The sequence below is a fragment of the Pinus tabuliformis genome, chromosome 1_2 (assembly GCF_031772625.1).
Source record: "Pinus tabuliformis cultivar Carrire ecotype Pingquan chromosome 1_2, CPIR1, whole genome shotgun sequence".
NCBI lineage: Eukaryota > Viridiplantae > Streptophyta > Pinopsida > Pinales > Pinaceae > Pinus > Pinus tabuliformis.
The window spans coordinates 360,289,652-360,309,418 of record NC_142298.1 but is presented as its reverse complement, the minus strand read 5'-3'; the positions used below and the strand labels follow the sequence as shown (position 1 = coordinate 360,309,418).

The window sequence follows — 19,767 nt, the reverse complement described above, 5'->3', positions numbered from 1 at the left end:
ACCAAGACAAAAGTAATTAATGTGTCTACTAGGCTAAAAGGGGTAAATTCTTAGTAACACTTACTCCTTTGTACTATTTCCAACAATATCCACCACCTTACAAGCCCTATGTCTACTATGATCTCAGACTGTGAGTGAAGTAAATTAACAAAGCACTTGACTCCAAGGCCATTTCATTGGATGCAACTGACCACCAGTCCATGGAGGGTGGATGCCAAGACACTTCTCATGGAGTAAGCACCTGCATGGTTGGAGCAAGATGACAATGTGCCAGAGGAGGACAAAAAACAGAGGATGGAGAACGGGCAATCAGAGAAGGATGGAGAATGGGAAATCAGAGAAGGGTCGTCCCACTTCCAATATAGGCACATTTGGAGGAGATTGACAGCGCATTGCAGCCACCACCTCAACAAAGACAAGCAGCTTGGAGAAGACATCTCACTTCAGTTTCCACCTTAGCCCCAACATCTTCCACCTCAACACCAGCAGTTGTAGCTTCCACCTCAGGCTCAACCCCAGTACTTGCACCTACTGCTTCCAGAGGAAGAGTGGTGACCTTTGCCCAGAAAAGGTAATGATTCCTTGGGGCATTTATGATTGTAGGATCTAGATGACTCATCTGATGCATATGATGAAATATATTTATTTTGGTTTTGATGTGATTTTTTACCATCCTATCAGGACTTAGGACTGAAACCGGATATCAACATTCAGTATCAATATGTGATGTATCACTTGGAAGCTTATACATCTTATATGTCAATTTTATTTCCATATTTATGTAGCAGTGTTTTGTTGTTGTTTTAAATGTTTAAAAAATGATTATTTTTGTACTTTCTCTAAGCTTTCCAATATTTTCCCTGACATCACTGATAAGTTATATTCCAGACCCTCAGCAATATATTCGTCAACACAATAACTGTAGCATTAGTTTGCACTGCATAGCATTAAAACTGAGATCTCATGAAAACTGATCTGAGATCGCACCATTACCAGTGAGATATCATGAAAACTGATGTTTATAAACCAAATCAACATAAATCATCAGTAAAATAACCAGTCTTTTGGATGTAAATAAAAGGTAACATTTCAAAAAGCACAGAAAAACAATAATAACACTAGAGGTATCAAGAAAATGTAGAGAAAGCAGACAATACATTTAGCATCTGGAAACCATTAAAAATACAGATTAAACTACAGAAGATATCTGCATCCCAAAACAAACTGACAGATGAAAATATATAAAACAATAAACCACGGCTATAAAGCTAAAGAACCCAACATTTCCAGAGACTCAGATATTTACAATCCATGATTGTAAACAAGCATGAAGAAAAAATTACCTATTGAACGAAAATCGATGGACTCAACAACAGAATGATGATTCTCAAGATCATTCACTGAGATGGCCTCAATAAATCTAAGTTTCTGGACTGCTTTCTCGGCTTCTTTAAGCTTCTTGGTGGCATCAGGATCATTTGGACAAATTCTCTTAACCTGAATCACATAAAGACAAAGTCTGCATGAGTTCACTGAGGACTTTGTGGATATCTATCTAAAATATGTAAACAATCACATATCCAAGAAAACCACAGAATTAAAACTGACAGTGAAGTATGTGCCACGTAATCTAACAAATAAGAATACATAGATGGCATGCTTCCTACAAATAAAAAAGCGTAGCAATATTGAAAAAAATATTCAAATTCAGGAGCCTATTTAAAAAAAACAGCGTTAAAAATCAGATTATATATACAGTATCTATAAGTATAAACTACAAAATCAAAGAACCACGCACAGTACTTAATGGCAATGTCTACAAAAAGACACGTCACTTGTTAATATGACAGTGCCTACTAAAAGACACGCATGCTACTTGTTGATATGACTGCGTCTAGTAAAAGATACACAAGTCACTTGTATAATGTGACAGTATCACTTGTTAACAACCTAGTCCGCACACTTCAGATGCACCTATTTGTCAATCAAGTAAATTGGACCCGAAAGAGTTTGAAAACTCACCTGCTGAAAATCTTTTAGTGCTTCCTTGAATTTGCCCATGGCTAGATATGCAGCACCTCTCCGGTAGTACCCCTGCATGCAAGTTATTATCAATGTCAAGATCATCAAAGACCTGACATGTCTACATCAGCCAGGGGAGAAGGAAAATAGACCACATTAACACAGACCTTCGTATATTTAGGATCAATTTCAACAGCTTTTGTTGCATCCTGAATAGCACTTCCATACTCCTCCAACTTTGTATGTGCAAATGCACGATTTGCCCAATAAACTGCATTCTGACTGTTCAACTCAATGGCTTCAGAATAGAGCTCTATGGCTCGGGAAAATTTGTGAGCTGCATATAACAAACAAGTTGGCAAATTTAACAACATGAAAAACAATCAAAGCATTAGAAAAAACTATGTATCGTCAATTACAACAATTACTCAAACCTAGGCATATTGCCTGCTTGGGCTGATGATTGAGAATACATGATGAGACAAAGAGAAAGTGTGGCCCAATGCTGACTTTTGTATACATTAGTGAGAACAATATTTAGTAAGAACATATAAATTGAATTCATATTTCAACCATCATAGCACCAAAAACTATAATATGAACATTTTTTCCAGTTTCACGATGCTTCCTCCCTGGGGAAACTTCTCTCCCCGCACAAAAGTCCTCCAAATGTTGAACAAAAAAATCAATCTTGAACCTTGAACAAAATGAGAAGTCATTGTTGTTGATGTTTAACCACCTTGTAATATTTGTCCCTGACTTTAGCAAATTTTGTTAAGTAGACAAAATAGTTTTTCAAATATGACTTTTAAATTATAGAAGGTGGAAGCAATGCTAGATACTATTTTGTCTACAATATAGAAATATTTGCCATGGATTTAGAAGGTGTGGATGCTGAAGGCTGAAAATAAAGTACACAATTTGAATCAGCCTTCTTTTGCTTTCTAAATCGTGAACATTTACTTTGAAAATAACATTCTATTATCTATAATTGTATAATATACAATAAGGGATTAGGTATCTCCAGGTTTTGGAGATTAAGATAGTAGACAATTCCAATGACCCTTTTGCAGGCACATCCACATTCACCAAACAGGCCAAGGCAGATAGATCTCTAAGGGAAGGATGTGGCAGAAGTCTTCTGGCAGATTTAGGGGCGAACTTTGGCATAACAGCAAGTCCCTCTCAAATTCTAAAGCAAAACAATAATGAGGAAAGGATAGGAAAGTTTGGTAGTGATGTCAGATCTGCTCAATGCCATATGCCAACAGTTGAGTCATCAGTTGAGGCAACAGATGGTAAGACTTCTAGAAAGGGTAATCTTAATCCCTTTGAAAACCCAGTAAATCATCCATCGTCTTCTCTAGCAGAACGTAAGGAAGTATGCATGGAAACAAACCATCCCAGCCAGTGGATCTACTATTCATAAACCCTCATATTCTAAGTTGCAAGGAGTAGGGAAACACTAAGAAAGATTAGGACTTAGGGATTTCCAGGTATTGGGGATTAGGAGGGAATAGGGCTTTCCAGGTTTTAGAGATAAAAGAAGAGATTGTAGACAATTCCAATTACTCTTTTGAACACAGATCCATATTCACCAAATGGACCAAGGTGAATAGATCTCTAGGGGAAGGATGTGGTCGTAGTCTTCTAACAGGTTTAGGGGCAAACTTTATCATAACAGCAAGTTCGTCTCAAGTTCTACACCAAACCAATAATTGGGAAAGGATAGGAAATTATGGTAGTGATGTAAGATCTGGTAAATGCCATATAGCAGAACATAATGAAGTACACACAGAGACAAACCATCACTGCCACTGGATCTACTACTCCTAAACCCTCATATTCTAAGTTGCAAGGAGGAGGGGGGAAACACTTAGAAAGATCTAGCATGCACTAGTGAATTGGAAGGGAAAGGAGGCATTGAAATACTTCCCTAGAGGCCAAGGAAATTTTCCAGTCAACAGGTTTCTAAGAATAATTTGGAGGATTGGATAGACATTGAGTGGAAGCCATGACTAGGTTATACTCTTGAATTGATCTCTTAGGAAGAGACTAGATGGCTTTCATTTTCAAATCAGAAAACGATGCCACTAGGATTCATATCCAAGATAAAAGCGGGGGTAATACAGCATTAACCTTCAAAAGATGGTCCCTTTGTTTCAACTTCTGTACAACTATGCCAACCACTGAACAATAAATGGAATTTGTTGCTTTAGGAGTGGCTTATTTTGAGTAATTATATAAGGAAGAAGACAAATCCATGACTACCTATTTTGCAAGCTTTGTTGAGGAGAAAGCAAATAAAAGTTTGATGGAGGACGTCTAAAAGGAAGAATTATCATTGGTCTTGGACTCTTTCCAAAAGGATAAAAGTCCAAGGTCAAATTGATGGCATGCGGAATTCTTCTTGGGGTTTTATGACTACAATAGTAAGTTTGCTAGGGCTAGTAGAAGACTTGAAATGTACAAAGCAGGTACTAGGAGCATTGAATTCAACACTTCTTCCTCTAATCCCAAAGAAGATAAACAAGCTTCTTTTGGTGAATCCCAGCCACCCAACTCCTTGTATAATTGTATATATAAGATAATAGCTAAAACTATAGCTTTAAGAAGAAGAAAAAAAACTACTTTTTGAGACCATCTCCAACGAAAAAATTGGATTTCTACATGGAAGATAAATCCATGATGCTATTGGGGTAGCACAAGAAGGTTTTCTGTCGAGTATCTATTAAAACTAAGAAATTATCAACAATAGTCCTGAAGTTGGACCTATCCAAGGTCTATGGCAGAGCAGATTGGTTATACTTGAGATTACTGTTGATTCACATGTCTTTATGTCTCTATAGTGAACTGGATTATCGGATGCTTGTCTTCTATATCCTTTGAAGTTAGTAGTATTAATTAATGGCTCAGCATCTAGTTTTTGCAGACCCTCAAAAGTATTAAGATGAGGCTGCCCACTATCCTCTTCCTGATCATAACTAAAGGCCTTAGCAAGGCAATAATGGAGGGAAAATCCCTGGAGCCCTCAAAGGTATCAAGCTAGGAAGATATCTTTATTTGACCCATTTGTCTTTTACAGATGATGTGTTACTATTTTCTGATGGCTCTCGAAGAGATGCAACTATATACTATAGTATCTAGAATGAAGGTTAACATGCCAAAGTTAGTTTATTTTTTTTAAAGGGGTAAAAGAGGACCATGATAGAGTAATGGTACAGATCTTTCCCTATCAGCATATTGATCTCCAAGCATGTTTCAAGTATTCAGGTTTTCTCTTAAGGCCGAATAATGATGGGTTAAATGACTGCAAGTGGCTCATTGAATAGGTAGAGAGAAGAATCAATTTATTGTGTAACAACTGGCTTTCACTGGGAGAGAGGCTAACACTGGTGAAATCTGTACTTAAAGCAATCCCAATGTACTTGAACTCATTGCCTTATATCCCCAAAGGTGTTATTGAAAAAAAAAGAAAGAAGAGTTCCATATTCATAGGGATTGGAAAAGGAGGAAAAGAAGGCATCCCATAAACCAAAGGATTCAAGGGGTTGGGGAGTAAAAGCATAGACCACTTTGGGAAGGCCCTCGCTATCAAGTGCTTATGGGGACAAATAACAAAGGAAGGTCTTTGAAATCGTTCATCACTGAAAAATACATTAAACCTTTATCTCTGGCATTTTTACGCTGCTTGTAGATTGTTAAGAAACTCTGTATCTTAGTGAAAGTAAATTTAGTTTCAGTTTTCAGCTGCCTTGTTTTCAGTAATTCATCCAAGTAGTTACAGAATTTCAAGAAATTTAGCATGGTATCAGAGCAGAGTTCAACATAAAGACCAGCACCAAATTGATCAGTCAATGAGGAGCGCAGTTCAGATTGAAGGCATGCGCTAGAGTTTTGAAAAAGAGTTTTTGGATAGCAGAATGGCGTTCCAAGGACTAAGAGCAGATCACTGTATAGAGGGAGCCTCAAACTTCTGTTCATGGGGGGAGCGGATCTCAGTGGTGTTGAAAGATAATGGGGTGCTAGAATTTGCAAAGAATCAAATAGTACCACCTCAAGATACCCAACAGTTGATCCAACATAACAAGAACGACACCAAGGCCAGGAGGATCATTCTTGAGGGGTCAAATACCATATTATTCCTCATCTCCGTGGGAAGAAGACAACATAAGATATGTTGAAAGTCATTTTGGATCTGTACCAGGGTTCTAGTGATGTCAGAAAGCTTGCTTTGAAGGACAAGCTAAGAAATATCTGGATGAGCAAAGGAAAGCTCATCATTACGTACCTTTCCAAGTTCACCCAGGTTCGGGATGAGCTAGCTGGAGTAGACGAGACTATAGTAGATAGTTACCTTGTGAGTCTTGCGCTTTTGGGACTTCATAAATCCTAGGAGAATTTCCAAGACTCAGTCAGTGGTAGAAAGAATCTTCCCAACTGGGAAAGGTTGTGGTCAAACTACGGCCAAGAAGAAATCCAGAGAGGGACGAGAGCTAGAAGATTAGCAAAGACAGAGAATATGGAGAACTTTTCCCTAGCAAGCAAAGACAGCGAATCCAAGGGCAAGAAGCCCAAGGAAAGGTCGAGTCCATTCAGAAGGGCGAGAAGGAGAAGAATGATCTTAGCAAGATCAAGTGCTTCCATTGCCACCAGTTCGAGCACTATGCCACTAAGTGTCCCAATCAAAAGAAGGGGTACAGTAAGGATCATGTGGCTACATCAATTGAGGTAAATGAGTTTTCTTCTCATTTCGAGTAAGACTTCTCGTTGATAGCTTGCATGGCAAATTCAATAGGCAATAGCGTATAGTACATTGATTCTTGAGCATCCTTCCACATCACCGGGAATAAGGAATATTTCAACCAGCTGAAGGAGAAGAACATGCAGTTTCATATTGAGCTAGGAGATAATGGCAAGTCCTTGACTAGGGGAGTTGTCACTGTTAGTTTTGAGAGGGAGTCTAGTAGCTCTCTCCATCTTAGGGATGTCCTCTATGTTCCAGACCTTAAGAAGAATCTTATTTCTGTTGCTATCCTAGAGGACAAGGGTTATGATGACATCTTCAGCAGAGGTAAGGCTTACCTCAAGCACTTAGCTTCTGGGTCAGTGAAGCAGATTGGTGTGAGGATGAAGAATCTCTACAAGTTGCAGGTTGAGACATGCGCATCCTTGAGAAGCAAGACAGGAAGTACGTGGAGCGGAGACAAGGGGGAGCTTTCGCACAAATGCATGGGGCACTTGCATCATTGGGCACTAAAAATTCTTCAACAAATTGCCACAGGACTACCACAGGGCGTATTTGACCAGCATGATGTGTGCAAAGGGATGAAGGTTTTTCAAGGTCGGCACAACAAAGCCAAAGGGATTTCGGAGCTAGAAAATTCAGATGTGTGTGGGACCTTCTCTTCTCTATCTCTCATGAGACACAGGTACTATATCACTTTCATAGATGATTATTCTCATAAAACATGGATCTTCTTTATGAAGGAGGAGGAGGTCTTCTCCAAGTTCATGGATTTTAAAGCCTTGGTAGAAAACTAGACCGAGAAGAAGATCAAGGCATTGAGGAGTAACAATGGTGGAGAATATGTCTCCAATGCTTCCAGGGATGTGTGCCAAGGAGGGCATTAGGAGAGCGTTGACAACACCCCATAACCCTCAGCAAAATGGGGTGCTTAAGAGGAAGACCTACAGCATAGGAGAGGCCAAGGCCATGTTGCATGATCAAGGGCTACCTATGTTCCTGTGGGCAGAGGCATGCAACAGTGCAAAATTTCTATAGAATGGGAGTCCAAATAGGTTGCTTGGACGAGTTACACCAAAGAAGGTGAAGGTTGTCACAGGAAAGAAGCTTGATGTTTCTCACTTCCACATCTTTCACACAAAAGTTTATTGTCATGTGTCCAAAGAGAGCAGGATGAAGCTAGACACCACACCGAAAAAGAAACAAAAAAAAAAATTCGTAGGTTATAATGAGACAACTCAGGCATACAGGGTGCACATACCATCACTCGAGAAGATAGTTATCAAGTAGGACGTGAGGTATTAGGAGGACGAAGATCTGAAGACATCCTTATGTTGAAAAGTGTAACTATGTTCGGTCTTCATAATGACATGTAATTATGATTTTATGTAATAGATGAAAAGAAGAAAAATAAAATTATTGTAATGCTTGCATCATGGGTTTCATGAGCAATAGATTTTATTTTTAGTTAAGGCTCCCATTGAGAGCCCTTAGGGATATCAGTTAAGGCTCCCATTGAGAGAACTTAGGGATATCATCATCTAGTCATAAAAGTCTAAAGAGTCATTGTCATGTAATGAAGGCATGTTACACATTGTAAATAGTCAAATTTGTCTCGTAAGTCTCCCTCTAAGACCTTGTTACTAGCCCTCACTCATGTCAGCTTACAACAAATGGATAAATCTAGAAGATGAAGTCAGCGCCAAGGGATCATGTCCGCCTAAAAAGTCATGACCAACAACTATATATACTAGTGCTCGGCCTCATTTGGAGGCAATCAATTCAATGACGGAAGTCTCTCATAACAAGTGCGCAATTCATCCTAGGAAGAGCCTTAAAGCCAGCAAGGAACAAAGGAAGGATAGCGAAGGAGAGTGGCATCATTAAGGATTGTTTTTGGGCCAGATTACCCTCACACGTGCGAGAGATTGCGGGTTAGAAATTCACAAGGATAGACCGAAGTTTGCAGTGATACAAGAGTAATCAAGTTTGGGAAAAGACTTCGCTCAAGGAAGCCGAGTAAGAAAGAGAAATGAGTCTCCCTCTTGAGAAGACTATTCAAGGAGAAAAAGTCATCTAGGGTTTCTGTTGTGACGATAAAGGGTTGCAGTCCTACAAGAAGAGGCCGAGAATTTGAAGGAAGCCGAGAAGAGGAAGAGGAGGTTTGTGACTTGGTCTTGGGAGGACTCTAGTGTCAAGGGTCTTTGTCATGGTCTTGGTATTCGTCAACTGAAGGTTCAATAAGAAGAATTTGTTTGGGTTTTCCTCTCAAAGAGTGAGAGGTCTTGGCCTTGGCTGATAGCCTATATACTGTGTCTCTTGTCTCTTTGTTGTTCATGATTTGGTAATTGTCTTGATGAAAAGAACACAGTAATAACTCAAGAAGAGAAAATTGTAATCAAGAAGTAAAAAAACTATCACAAGCAATTATCATAAGTAGAGAAATCACCTAACTACTAATGCCCTAGATTTCTCAACATGGTATCAGAGCTCAATTGCTAAAATCAAGGAGGGGCATCTAATCAAGGAGACACTCAAGGATAGAGGTTCAAGAAAGGGATCAAAGCAAGACAAAGAATACCAAAGAAAAAGTTCAAGATCTACCGAAGCCCTAGATCAAAGAAATCTACTTCAGCAAGAATCTCAGAATCATCATTAAGAATGAAGCAGAAAAACCCTAGAAGCATTTCCGACATCATCACTCATCCATCATCTAAGGAGTGGAAGCGTTTTCAAAGAATAAGGAAGGCCAGATCGAAGAATATTGTCATCATCTTCAAAAGGGCTTGTGAAGTAAGCTCTCTCTCATTAAAGCAAAGGTTAACCCTTTGAAGAACTCCATCAAAGTGATCTCTCTCTCAAAGAGATCAAGGATTACTCTTGGTGAAAAGAATCTACAAGAAGTAGTCTTCTACTATCTATATCACTATCAAGATTAAGAAGGAAGCAAGTGGAGAAGGCAACATCTACTCAAGTATATGACTTCATCTGAATCTATCAAAATGTTTTTTTGCAAGGTGAGCAACAAATTAGTTGGGGCTTCAAATTTTCTTGCATGGAAGAAAAGAACAGACCTAAACCTTATTGAGAGTGAAGTTGTGGATCACATCAAGGGGTCAATAACCCAATCTCCCAAATAAGATACTCAAGCACTTGCCAAATACATGAAAGAGGAAGTGACGACCCAGAGGATTCTCATAGAATCCATCAAAGACTCTCTCATCCGATATGTATCAAAAATAGACACTTCAAAAGATATATGACAAATTCGTAGTTGTTTTCCGTAAGTACTGCATGAGAAGCCATCTCTCTAATGCAAGAACTCTACAAACTGAAGATTTCAGAGGAAGAAGGAATAGCCTCATATTTCATGACAATTGCAGAAATAAGAGATCAACTTCAAGATCTGGGTGAAATAATGTTTGACAAAGAAATGACTTTTGTAGTATTAAATGCACTACCAGAGGAATGGGGCAACTTCACTTCAAGTATTTATGGGAAGAATGAAGCCACTCCTTTCCAAAATCTATGATCATTGTGCAAGATCGAAGAAACCAAACTGAAGACAAACACTGATGTAGGATCAAATGAGCAAAATCAAGCATATGATGCTATGGCAAAAAAAGGAAAGTTTGGTAAATTTGATCCTCAGAAGAAAAAGAAGAACATGGCTAAGGTTCAATGCTATGGATGTCAAGAATATAGGCACTATAGAAGAGATTGTCCTAAACTTAAAAGGGGCAATAATAAGAAAAATAAGGAAGAAGCGCATATTACCGAAGAAGTGGAAGAACCTGAGGCGAAGAAGCCTGAGAAGGAGAAAGTGAGAGATCTCTACTATGACTGAGATAATCTCCTTCACTAAAAGGTACTCTTATGTTGTGCAAATTATAGATAGGAAGCATTGTAAACAAGATAGGATGCATAATATTAGAAATTGGCATCATGATAGAAGCATTAGAAGAGCTTGTGACATAGGCAACATGAAGGATGTCTGGAACAAAATCTATGGCAATCAACTATGTAGGATATAGCTCTTGGAAACCTCATTGAAAGCTAAATGATACTTATGGAAAAAGGAAGAAGTCATCTAGGACAAGACTCATCATAAATCGGTCAAAAGGTAACATCTGCAGGATAGGCAAGATCCTCAAAATTCTCTGATGGAATCTTCATTATAAGGTTCACTAATCATGAGGGGAAGCTAACGTTTCATCAAGAATTCCAAACTTGTGGAATTCATGGGATGACGATATGATGCCATAACAGTGAAGCAGATCAAGGGAATGAAGCTCCTTCATTCAAAGGAAGTTGTTGCAAGAAGTCTGGATGACCCAAAGGAAAGATGAGGTATGTATGCTTAAATTTTGATATTATGGAAATCATGTCATATGGTTGCAAGCAACAAGACCACTGCTCTATCTTAAGAAGCATGATCAAAGAAAAGAATCTCCTCTCTCAAAGGGATGCAGGAATGCATGGGTCACAAATTTACTAGATGAAATCAACATAATATGTCCTCATATGGCGTATGAAGTGGTTGACTACAATTGAGGAACTCTGATTGGAAGCTCTTGGGAATGAAATATGTGAAGAAAGGAAGGGAGAGATCGTGGAATATGCAACAATGGTAAAGGCAGTCAACATCTGAAAGACCAAGAAGATTTGACTATGATATCTCCCAGAAAGATATGAAGACTCTGATGAACATCTGGAAAAGATGGAGACCCTTGACAATGCACATCTTTAAGAGATGTGTCAACATGTATGCAGGATGTTGATGCCTACAGGAAGATGTCATGATGAAAGACCATCACAAAGGTAATTATGATTTAAGTATTTATTTCTTATTTTGGAACAAGGATCTGGATGGACTTATGCAGAACTGTCAAGGGAAGAATTGTGGATGTCTTCCAAGAGGATCATGTAGAAGGATATAAGATCCTTCCAAAGAAGACAGCATGAAGAAGGCAACGTGACATGAAGCAAGGCCAGATGCATATTGATGGATCACTTTCTGATGAAAGGAATGATGACATGATTGACTCATGGATGAAAATGATGGATGGCCTTCGCCCTATGAAGAAGTCCCAAAAGATGAAGACTCCTTGACAAAGAAATTCATGACATTGAAGGAGGAGCTCCTCAAGCAGCTAGTTGTTGTTTCATCTCCACATGAGGAGTTGTTGTGGGATTAGGGACTTCGACTCGGTATCGAATCGACCGAAGGTCGACTACGACTCGGTATCGACTCGGCCGACTCGATTTCAATGACTCGATCGTTGTAAAAAATACATTAAATATTTATTTTTTTATAAAAAAACATAATTTTAAAGATTTTCATTCATGTTTCCAGACACACAGCATTATAATATAGATGGAAGACAACATATGATCAAAGTAGGCTCATGAATATATCCATTATATCAAAATGGCACCCAGTGCACTGTCCAATGGCAATACATACATGATCAAAGATTCAAAACAAAAAACACATAATCAAGGAGGCTAAAAATGGCCTCTACAACAAAAGTAAGCTTTGACCAGTACTACTGGCTAGTAGCTACTGCCAAAGGAGACAAGATCATGTGGATCAATCTCTGGATCATCATCAGAGTTAGACAAGGGGCCCCATGGCTCCTCATCATCATCATCATCATCTCCAACTGCAACTGTAGAAGTGGTAGCACTAGCAGGCTATGCAACAAATGCAAGCTGAGATAGAGAAGATATGTGGCTGCGCTTCTGTCGTGGCTGAGCAGAGGAAGCACCTGCAACTGTAGTCCTTGTTAGCTGTGAGGCTAAGGCTGGTAGTACAGGTGGATCGGGATCTGCATTCAACTGAACATCATGTTCGAGTGATGCCTCCATATCTAAATCTAAATCAAGATACTCATCAGGATCAAACTCTGTTGGATGACTCTCCACTACCCAATCTGATGTTGGATCAATGTTTTCCAACACAATGGGATTTGAATCAGGGCTTTTGTTTCAGCAATTGGTTTCGTCTGAGCCGGAGGTTGTATTGGACATAGACTAGATCATTTAACCATTTTTTATCCAAACAGTTTCTCTTCTTTGTGTGAATCCTCTCAAAGACAAACCAATTGCGCTCACACCCAGTAGCACTGCAAGTTTGACTCAAAATACGAATTGCAAACTTCTGCAATTTAGGACAATGGCCACCAAAAGCCTCCCACCATTGTGCTGCAAAAAACATAGAAGTGTAATGAGTTAGCTCAACAAAATTACAAATTATATCCAACTTTCAAATTATAAACGATTTAACAAAATTTAAAATAAGTAAAACTATTAAGAATTTGAAAATTGAAATTTTTGTTTACCTCGTTCATCTGCTTCTCTTGCAATCTTTGCTAGGTTCTTCCCAGAGATACCTGAGGCATCGCTGAAGGTCGTGACCTGTCGGTGTATCTCCAGCTGATCGGACTCCAATGGGATCATGCGATCAATGCAGTCAATCAGTCCATCTCCGACCTCCCCCCTCAAAGCTCCTGACTCCTTAGCTTAATAATGATACTGTGGGTTCAAAAAATACCCAGCTGCATGTATAAGGCGATGGAGTTGATTGTTCCATCTTTCATCAATGATTGCCCAAATGGGCCCATACTTAGCCACTCTATCCCTGTATGCCCTCTTTATTTGCTCCTTTACTTGATCCATAGCCTCATAAATGAAGCCCATAGCCAATCTTTCCCCATCCACCAACCGCAACACCTTAACCAGTGGCTCAGCAAGCTTCACAATCTCTGCTGCCTTTCTCCAAAAGGTTTCTTCATTAACTTTCTTTTTCAATTCTTTGCCTTCCAGTTTGTGAGACCAAATGCTTTGATTCCATTCATCACTAGAAAACATCTTTTGCAAGTTCCTATCTTGGGAAAGCATAGATTGCAATGTCAAAAAATGAGTAGCAAATCTAGCGATGGCAGGCCTAATAATATCCCTGCCCCTAGTGTGTTTCCTCATGAAGCTCAAAATCCATGAATGATTGTAAATAAATTTTGTTATGCTTTTGGCATGATCTACAGTGTTTTTGACCCAATCTAATTTCCTAATATCCTCAAGCATGATGTCTATGCAATGTGCAACACATGGGGTCCAAAAGATGGTCTTGTGTTTTTCCTCTAACATTTTACCAACAAGAACATAGTTAGAGGCATTACCTGTGTTGACTTGAACAACATTAGCCACCCCCACCTCCTCAACAACCTGATCCAATAACTGAAACAACAATTGCCCATCTTTTACCTTATCAGATGCATCAACTGATTTTAAAAACATGGTTCCCCGTGGGCAGAAGATAAGAAAGTTTATGATGGTACGGTTTCTTTGATCAGTCCATCCATATGACATGATGGTACATCCTGTTCTTGCCCATGAGTCCTTGAAATCTTTCAAATACTCATTGATGAAGACAATTTCTTTCTGCAAACGATACCCCCTTAGCTCATGCATAGTAGGGCCTTTGAAGCCTTTTCCAGTAACATGTATGGCATCAAACATAGGCTCATAATATGTTGAATGGGGAGCATTGAAGGGGATATCAACATCATACCACCATCTAGCTATGTAATCACAAGCAGTCTCCCTCAATTCTTTCTTCCATTGGTCATCTAAAGTGGGCTGCATTTGACTTTTACTAGCTTGAGAACCATGTGCATCTGATGGAGAGGAGGGAGTGAAATAACTTTTGATAGTCATATCACCCTTTTTCATTCTACCCTTTCCTTTATCTTGAATAGAACCAAAACAGGGAGGAACATATCGGAAAGGGTTGGATGCATCAGTATGAGGGATAGAGGAAGAACCCTCAAAACCATAATGGGAGTTGGTAGTCATCATTTTTTGTATCTCCCTCTTCCTCCCAATTTCAGCCTCTAACTCTTTTTGCCTAGCCTTATCTTCTTTAAAGTTCTCAAAGTTGGCTAACGATTCCTTCCTAATCTCCCCAGTTTCTGGTGAGGTATATGGAGTAATTTGGCCTCTAATCCCCGCCAAGTGTTGTTTCAGCCTATTAATGCCCCCAAGACCTTCCTTAATTTTCCTTTGGCAAAATTTGCAATGCATTTGACTATCAACCATTTCAACATATGCCCAAGTAGCATATTTCACTCTAGGTGCCATTTTTTGACTAGGAAATGAAGGCAAACATTCTGAAAATGGAAAGAACCAAAGAATTAAATAAAGAAAAGAAAGGAAAAAAAGGAAAATATAACAACAAATAAACAAACAAACAAAAAAAAACATTGATTCAATATTCATTTCTTTCACAAAAAACACTCTTTAGGATTTCTAGATATGCACTTAAAATTTAAAAAGCAAAAACAAATTTGTACAAGTGAAAAAAAATACCTCCAAGCACAAACTGCCTCCTCAAGCTTGCTCCAAGAAATCAACTCCTCAATGCTGCTCCAAATGGCTGCCCAAGAAGCTCCTCACTCTAGCTACAATGCTTGCCCAAGACTCCTCACTGCTGCTCCAAAAACAAACTCAACAACTGCTCACAAACTCTCACTGAAGTTCTCACTCAAATGCATGAGATGGTTGTGAGAGAATGAAATCATTTGAGTGGGTTAAATAGGGCTTGGGAGAGGGGAATGGACCCCAAATAGCACTTAACCAATTTTTAAAACAACTTGGATTCCCCAACACTCGGCAAAATCTTAAAAATTTAAAAAAATATATAAAAAAACGTTGTTTTTGGGGTTTACTGGCCGCATGAAGTGAAGTGACCCGGCCGAGTCGGTTCCAAGCCGGCAGGCTTTTAAAACTATGTCCCTAATTAAGAGGGAGCCTGGAAACAAGTTTCTTACTTGGAAGAAACTTGGAAATTCCTAAGCCAAAAGGGAGCTTAGGTACATTCCTTTAGCGGAATAGATATGTCCTCCCTAATTCAGAGGGAGAGATAGACATATCATTCTTGTCTTCACTTGGGAATACAGAAAGGAGGATTGGGTAATCATTTGGCATTCGATGCCCTTTAAGGATGAGATAGGACATCCAAGATAAAAGTAGTCGTGGAGGACCGATATTCTTTGAGGATTGGGAATCCAAGATAAGAATAGTCCTAATGGAACACACCCTAAGAACACGAGTGGGGTATGTTCCTGGAGAGACAATGATGAGAGTGTCTATAAATCATTGGTCTTGCCAGCATTGAGCTCAGATCTTGTGGAGAGATAGAGTTGCTAGTCAAGGCCTTGCTATGTGACAATGTCGGTTGATATGATGCTATAACAGATGGTTTACCAATCCAATCCTTCTTATGAGAAATCTTCAGATTGAGAATGACCAAGTACCATTATGAATACCTCCTTAGTTAAGAGGGAGTGTTGAAAAGTGTAACTAGGTTTCGTCTTCATAATGATATGTAATTATGATTTTATGTAATAAATGAAAAGAAGAAAAATAAAATTAATGTAATGCTTGCATCATGGGTTTCATGAGCAAGAGATTTTATATTTAGTTAAGGCTCCCATTGAGAGCCCTTAAGGATATTGTCATCTAGTCACAAAAGTCTAAAGAGTCATTGTCATGTAATGAAGGCATGTTACACATTGTAAAGATTCAAATTTGTCTTGTAAGTCTCCCTCCAAGACCTTGTTACTAGCCCTCACTCAAGTCGGCCTACAACGAAGGAATAAATCTAGAAGATGAAGTCAGCCTACTCCAAGGGATCATGTCGGCCTAAACAATCATGACCAACGACTATATATACCAGTGCTCAGCCTCATTTGGAGGAAATCAATTCGTTGAAGGAAGTCTCTCATATCAAGTGCACAATTCATCCTAGAAAGAGCCTTAAAGCCAGCAAGGAACGAAGGAAGGATAGCGAAGGAGAGTGGCATCATTAAGGATAGTTTTTGGACGAGATTACCCTCACACATGTGAGAGATTGCAGGTCCAAAGTTGGCAAGGATAGACCAAAGTTTGCAGTAATACAAGAGTAATCGAGTTTGGGAAAAGACTTCGCTCAAGGAAGCCGAGTAAGAAAGAGAAAGGAGTCTCCCTCTTGAGAAGACTATTGAAGGAGCAAAAGTCATCTAGAGTTTTTGTTGTGAAGATAAAGGGTTGCAGTCCTACAAGAAGATGTTGAGAATCTGAAGAGAGCTGAGAAGAGGAAGAGGAAGAGAAGCAAGGAAGAGTTGGCTTGTGACTTGGTCTTGGGAGGACTCTAATGTCAAGGGTCTTTGTCATGGTCTTGGTATTCGTCAACTGAAGGTTCAACAAGAAGAATTTGTTTGGGTTTTCCTCTCAAAGAGTGAGAGGTTTTGGCCCTGGCTGACAACCTATATATTGTGTCTCTTGTCTCTTTGTTGTTCACGATTTGGTAATTGTCTCGATGAAAAGAACACAATAATAACTCAAGAAGACAAGATCGTAATCAAGAAGCAAAAAGACTATCACAAGCAATTATCATAAGTAGAGAAATCACCTAACTATTGACGCCCTAGATTTCTCAACACCTTGGAGCGAGAGCAAGTTGGAGTACCTAAGGAGGAGCCTAAGCCAGTTTCACTGATTAAGTCTCATCTGGGTGGCAAGAGGGTCTCATAGCAAGATGACCAAGAGTCATTACAGGATGAGGAGAGACCAAGACGAGTGGAGGCAACCACTCAATCAGTGACTCCCAACACAAGGAGGAAGAGAGCTAAGTGGGCTGAGAGGTTGATTCAGGAGGCCCAATAGCAAGTTGAGACTCCTAGCTCTATGTTCAGGTAGAGCAAGCAGCCACAGAGGTACACTGGATATATGGAATTGATCACTGAGTTGTTGGACACAGAGCCTTCTTGTTATGACGAGGAAGCCTCTCAACAAGTTTGGCAAGATGCCATGTTGGAGAAATATTCCTCCATCATGAAGAACGATGTCTGGGAGATTATGCCATGGCCATAGGGCAAATCAATAGTAGGCTTACGTTGGGTGTACAAGGTGAAACATGGAGTAGATGGGAGTGTGAAGAAGTATAAGGCCAAGTTTGTGGCCAAGGGATTCTCACAGGTAGAGGGCATCAACTATGTTGAGATGTTTGGCCTACTGGCGCATTATACATCCATTAGGACTATTCTAGCACTTGCAGCTCATATTGGGTGGGAGATCCACTAGATGGACGTGAAGACAACATTCCTCAATAGGGTGGTTGAAGAGGATATTTATATGGAGCAACCAATGGGGTTTGAGATTTTCAGCAGAGACACATGTTTGTTTGCTGAAGAGAGCTCTTTATGGGCTCAACAGGCTCTGAGAGCATGGTACACTCGCATCAATAACTACCTTCAGGGATTGGGCTTCACAAAGAGTGAGGTGGATGCCAACTTGTACTACATCACAATTGGAGGGCTTCTGCTCATTCTAGTGCTCGATGTTGATGATCTTATATTGATTGGAGCAAACAGCACAATACAAGATTGCAAGGCAGATCTTGCAAGGGAGTTTGAGATGAAGGATACAGGGCTTATGCACTATTTCCACACGCTAGAGGATATGGCGGGGTGATGGGGAGATCTTCTTGGAACGAGGGAAGTACACTACAGAGATTCTCAAGAGGTTCCATATGCAGGATTGCAAGCTCATGACCATCCCTCTAGTCACAAATTGGAGGACGATGGACATTAGCAGAGCAGAAGGAGTAGATGCTACGTTGTACAAGCATCTCATCGGGTCGTCTATGTACTTAGTCAACACACCACTTAACATATGTTTCACAGTGAACCAGTTGAGTCAGTTCATAATGGATCTTACCAGAGTTAACTAGGTTGTCGCGAAGCATGTTTTGGGATATCCCAGAGGCACAGCAAATTATGGATTATGATACAGACAAGTTGGTGGAGTGAGGCAAGAGGGCTTCACAAATGAAGATTGGGCATGGAGCTCCATGGATCAAAAGAGTACTTCAAGTTGCGTCTTCAGCATTGGGTCAACAATTGTTTCCTAGTTCAACAAGGAGCAGAGATTAGTTGCACTCAGTTCAACAGAGGTCAAGTACATGGCTGCCAATTTGGCAATGTGTGAAGTTATCAGGATGAGGAAGTTGCTTGTGGGACTTTTCAGGCAGGGGATGGAGCCTAAAGTGATACACTGTAACAATCAGAGTTGCATTAATCTCTTTAAGAATCCAATGTTTCATGATCGCTCCAAGCATATCGAGATCAAGTATCATCATCTCTGGGATTATGTGCAGAAAGGTATAGTGAAGTTATCTTACATTCCAACAAAGGAGCAAACAGATATATTGACCAAGGCATTGCAAGAGGCAGTTTCTTTTGTTTCACAGATAAGTTGGGAGTTGTACAGAATCCCTTCCTCGCTAAGAGGGAGTGTTGAAAATATAGCGAGTGAAGGTCTTTTGGCTTGTGCCTTAGCCAATGAAGACCTTGATTTGTCTTTCTCTAGCATGAGTGTGAACCCGTGAGATAGACTTCAGTTACAATGAATTTATTTCTAGTTTACTGTAATGATCATCTAGATTGGATGCGTAGAGTTGAAGCGTCAGTTACATGGAGTCTTCTTCACCATATCACAAAACATAAGAAAAGATAGATCAACGAATTGAGAACTAGCCTCTTTAAGGGAGCAACCTCTTTTACATCACATAAATGAACAATTCCTGGATACTACCATAATCGATCAACACTATTACCTTTTTTTCTTGATAAATCCTTCTATCTTGAGAGTTTGAGTGGTAATTCCTGCCAATGCATTACAATATATGGTCAAATTCATTTCTTCTTTCTCTGGGGTTGGTTCCTAGTGTATATCCTCTTCTTTTGATGTTTCTAGTTCCTTTTCTTCCCATGAAAATTTCAAGAAAAGTTCTTGAAAATTAAAAGCTATCATCCCCAAAGATTGTAACCGTTGGACTCCTAATACAACATCAACACCACCCATTGGAATGGAAAGCATTGGACTATTCAATACATATTCCCCCGTGGTTAGCTTGATATTATGACACTTCCTACAAAACCAAGTGGAAATTACAA

The 19,767-nt window shown here is 39.5% G+C and overlaps 1 protein-coding gene across 3 annotated transcripts in view; it reads right to left on the bottom strand.

Moving 5' to 3' along the window:
* Window positions 1-19,767, bottom strand: part of PP5.2 (protein phosphatase 5.2) — a 114,531-nt gene that overhangs the window by 78,362 nt on the left and 16,402 nt on the right. For all 3 annotated transcript variants that reach the window (XM_089395196.1, XM_089395194.1, XM_089395195.1), the window contains exons 3-5: window positions 2,190-2,359; window positions 2,023-2,094; window positions 1,344-1,497 (exon numbers count right to left, since the gene is read on the bottom strand). In XM_089395196.1, the coding sequence (XP_089251322.1) occupies window positions 1,344-1,497; window positions 2,023-2,094; window positions 2,190-2,359 (396 nt within the window). The remainder of the gene's footprint in view (window positions 1-1,343; window positions 1,498-2,022; window positions 2,095-2,189; window positions 2,360-19,767) is intronic.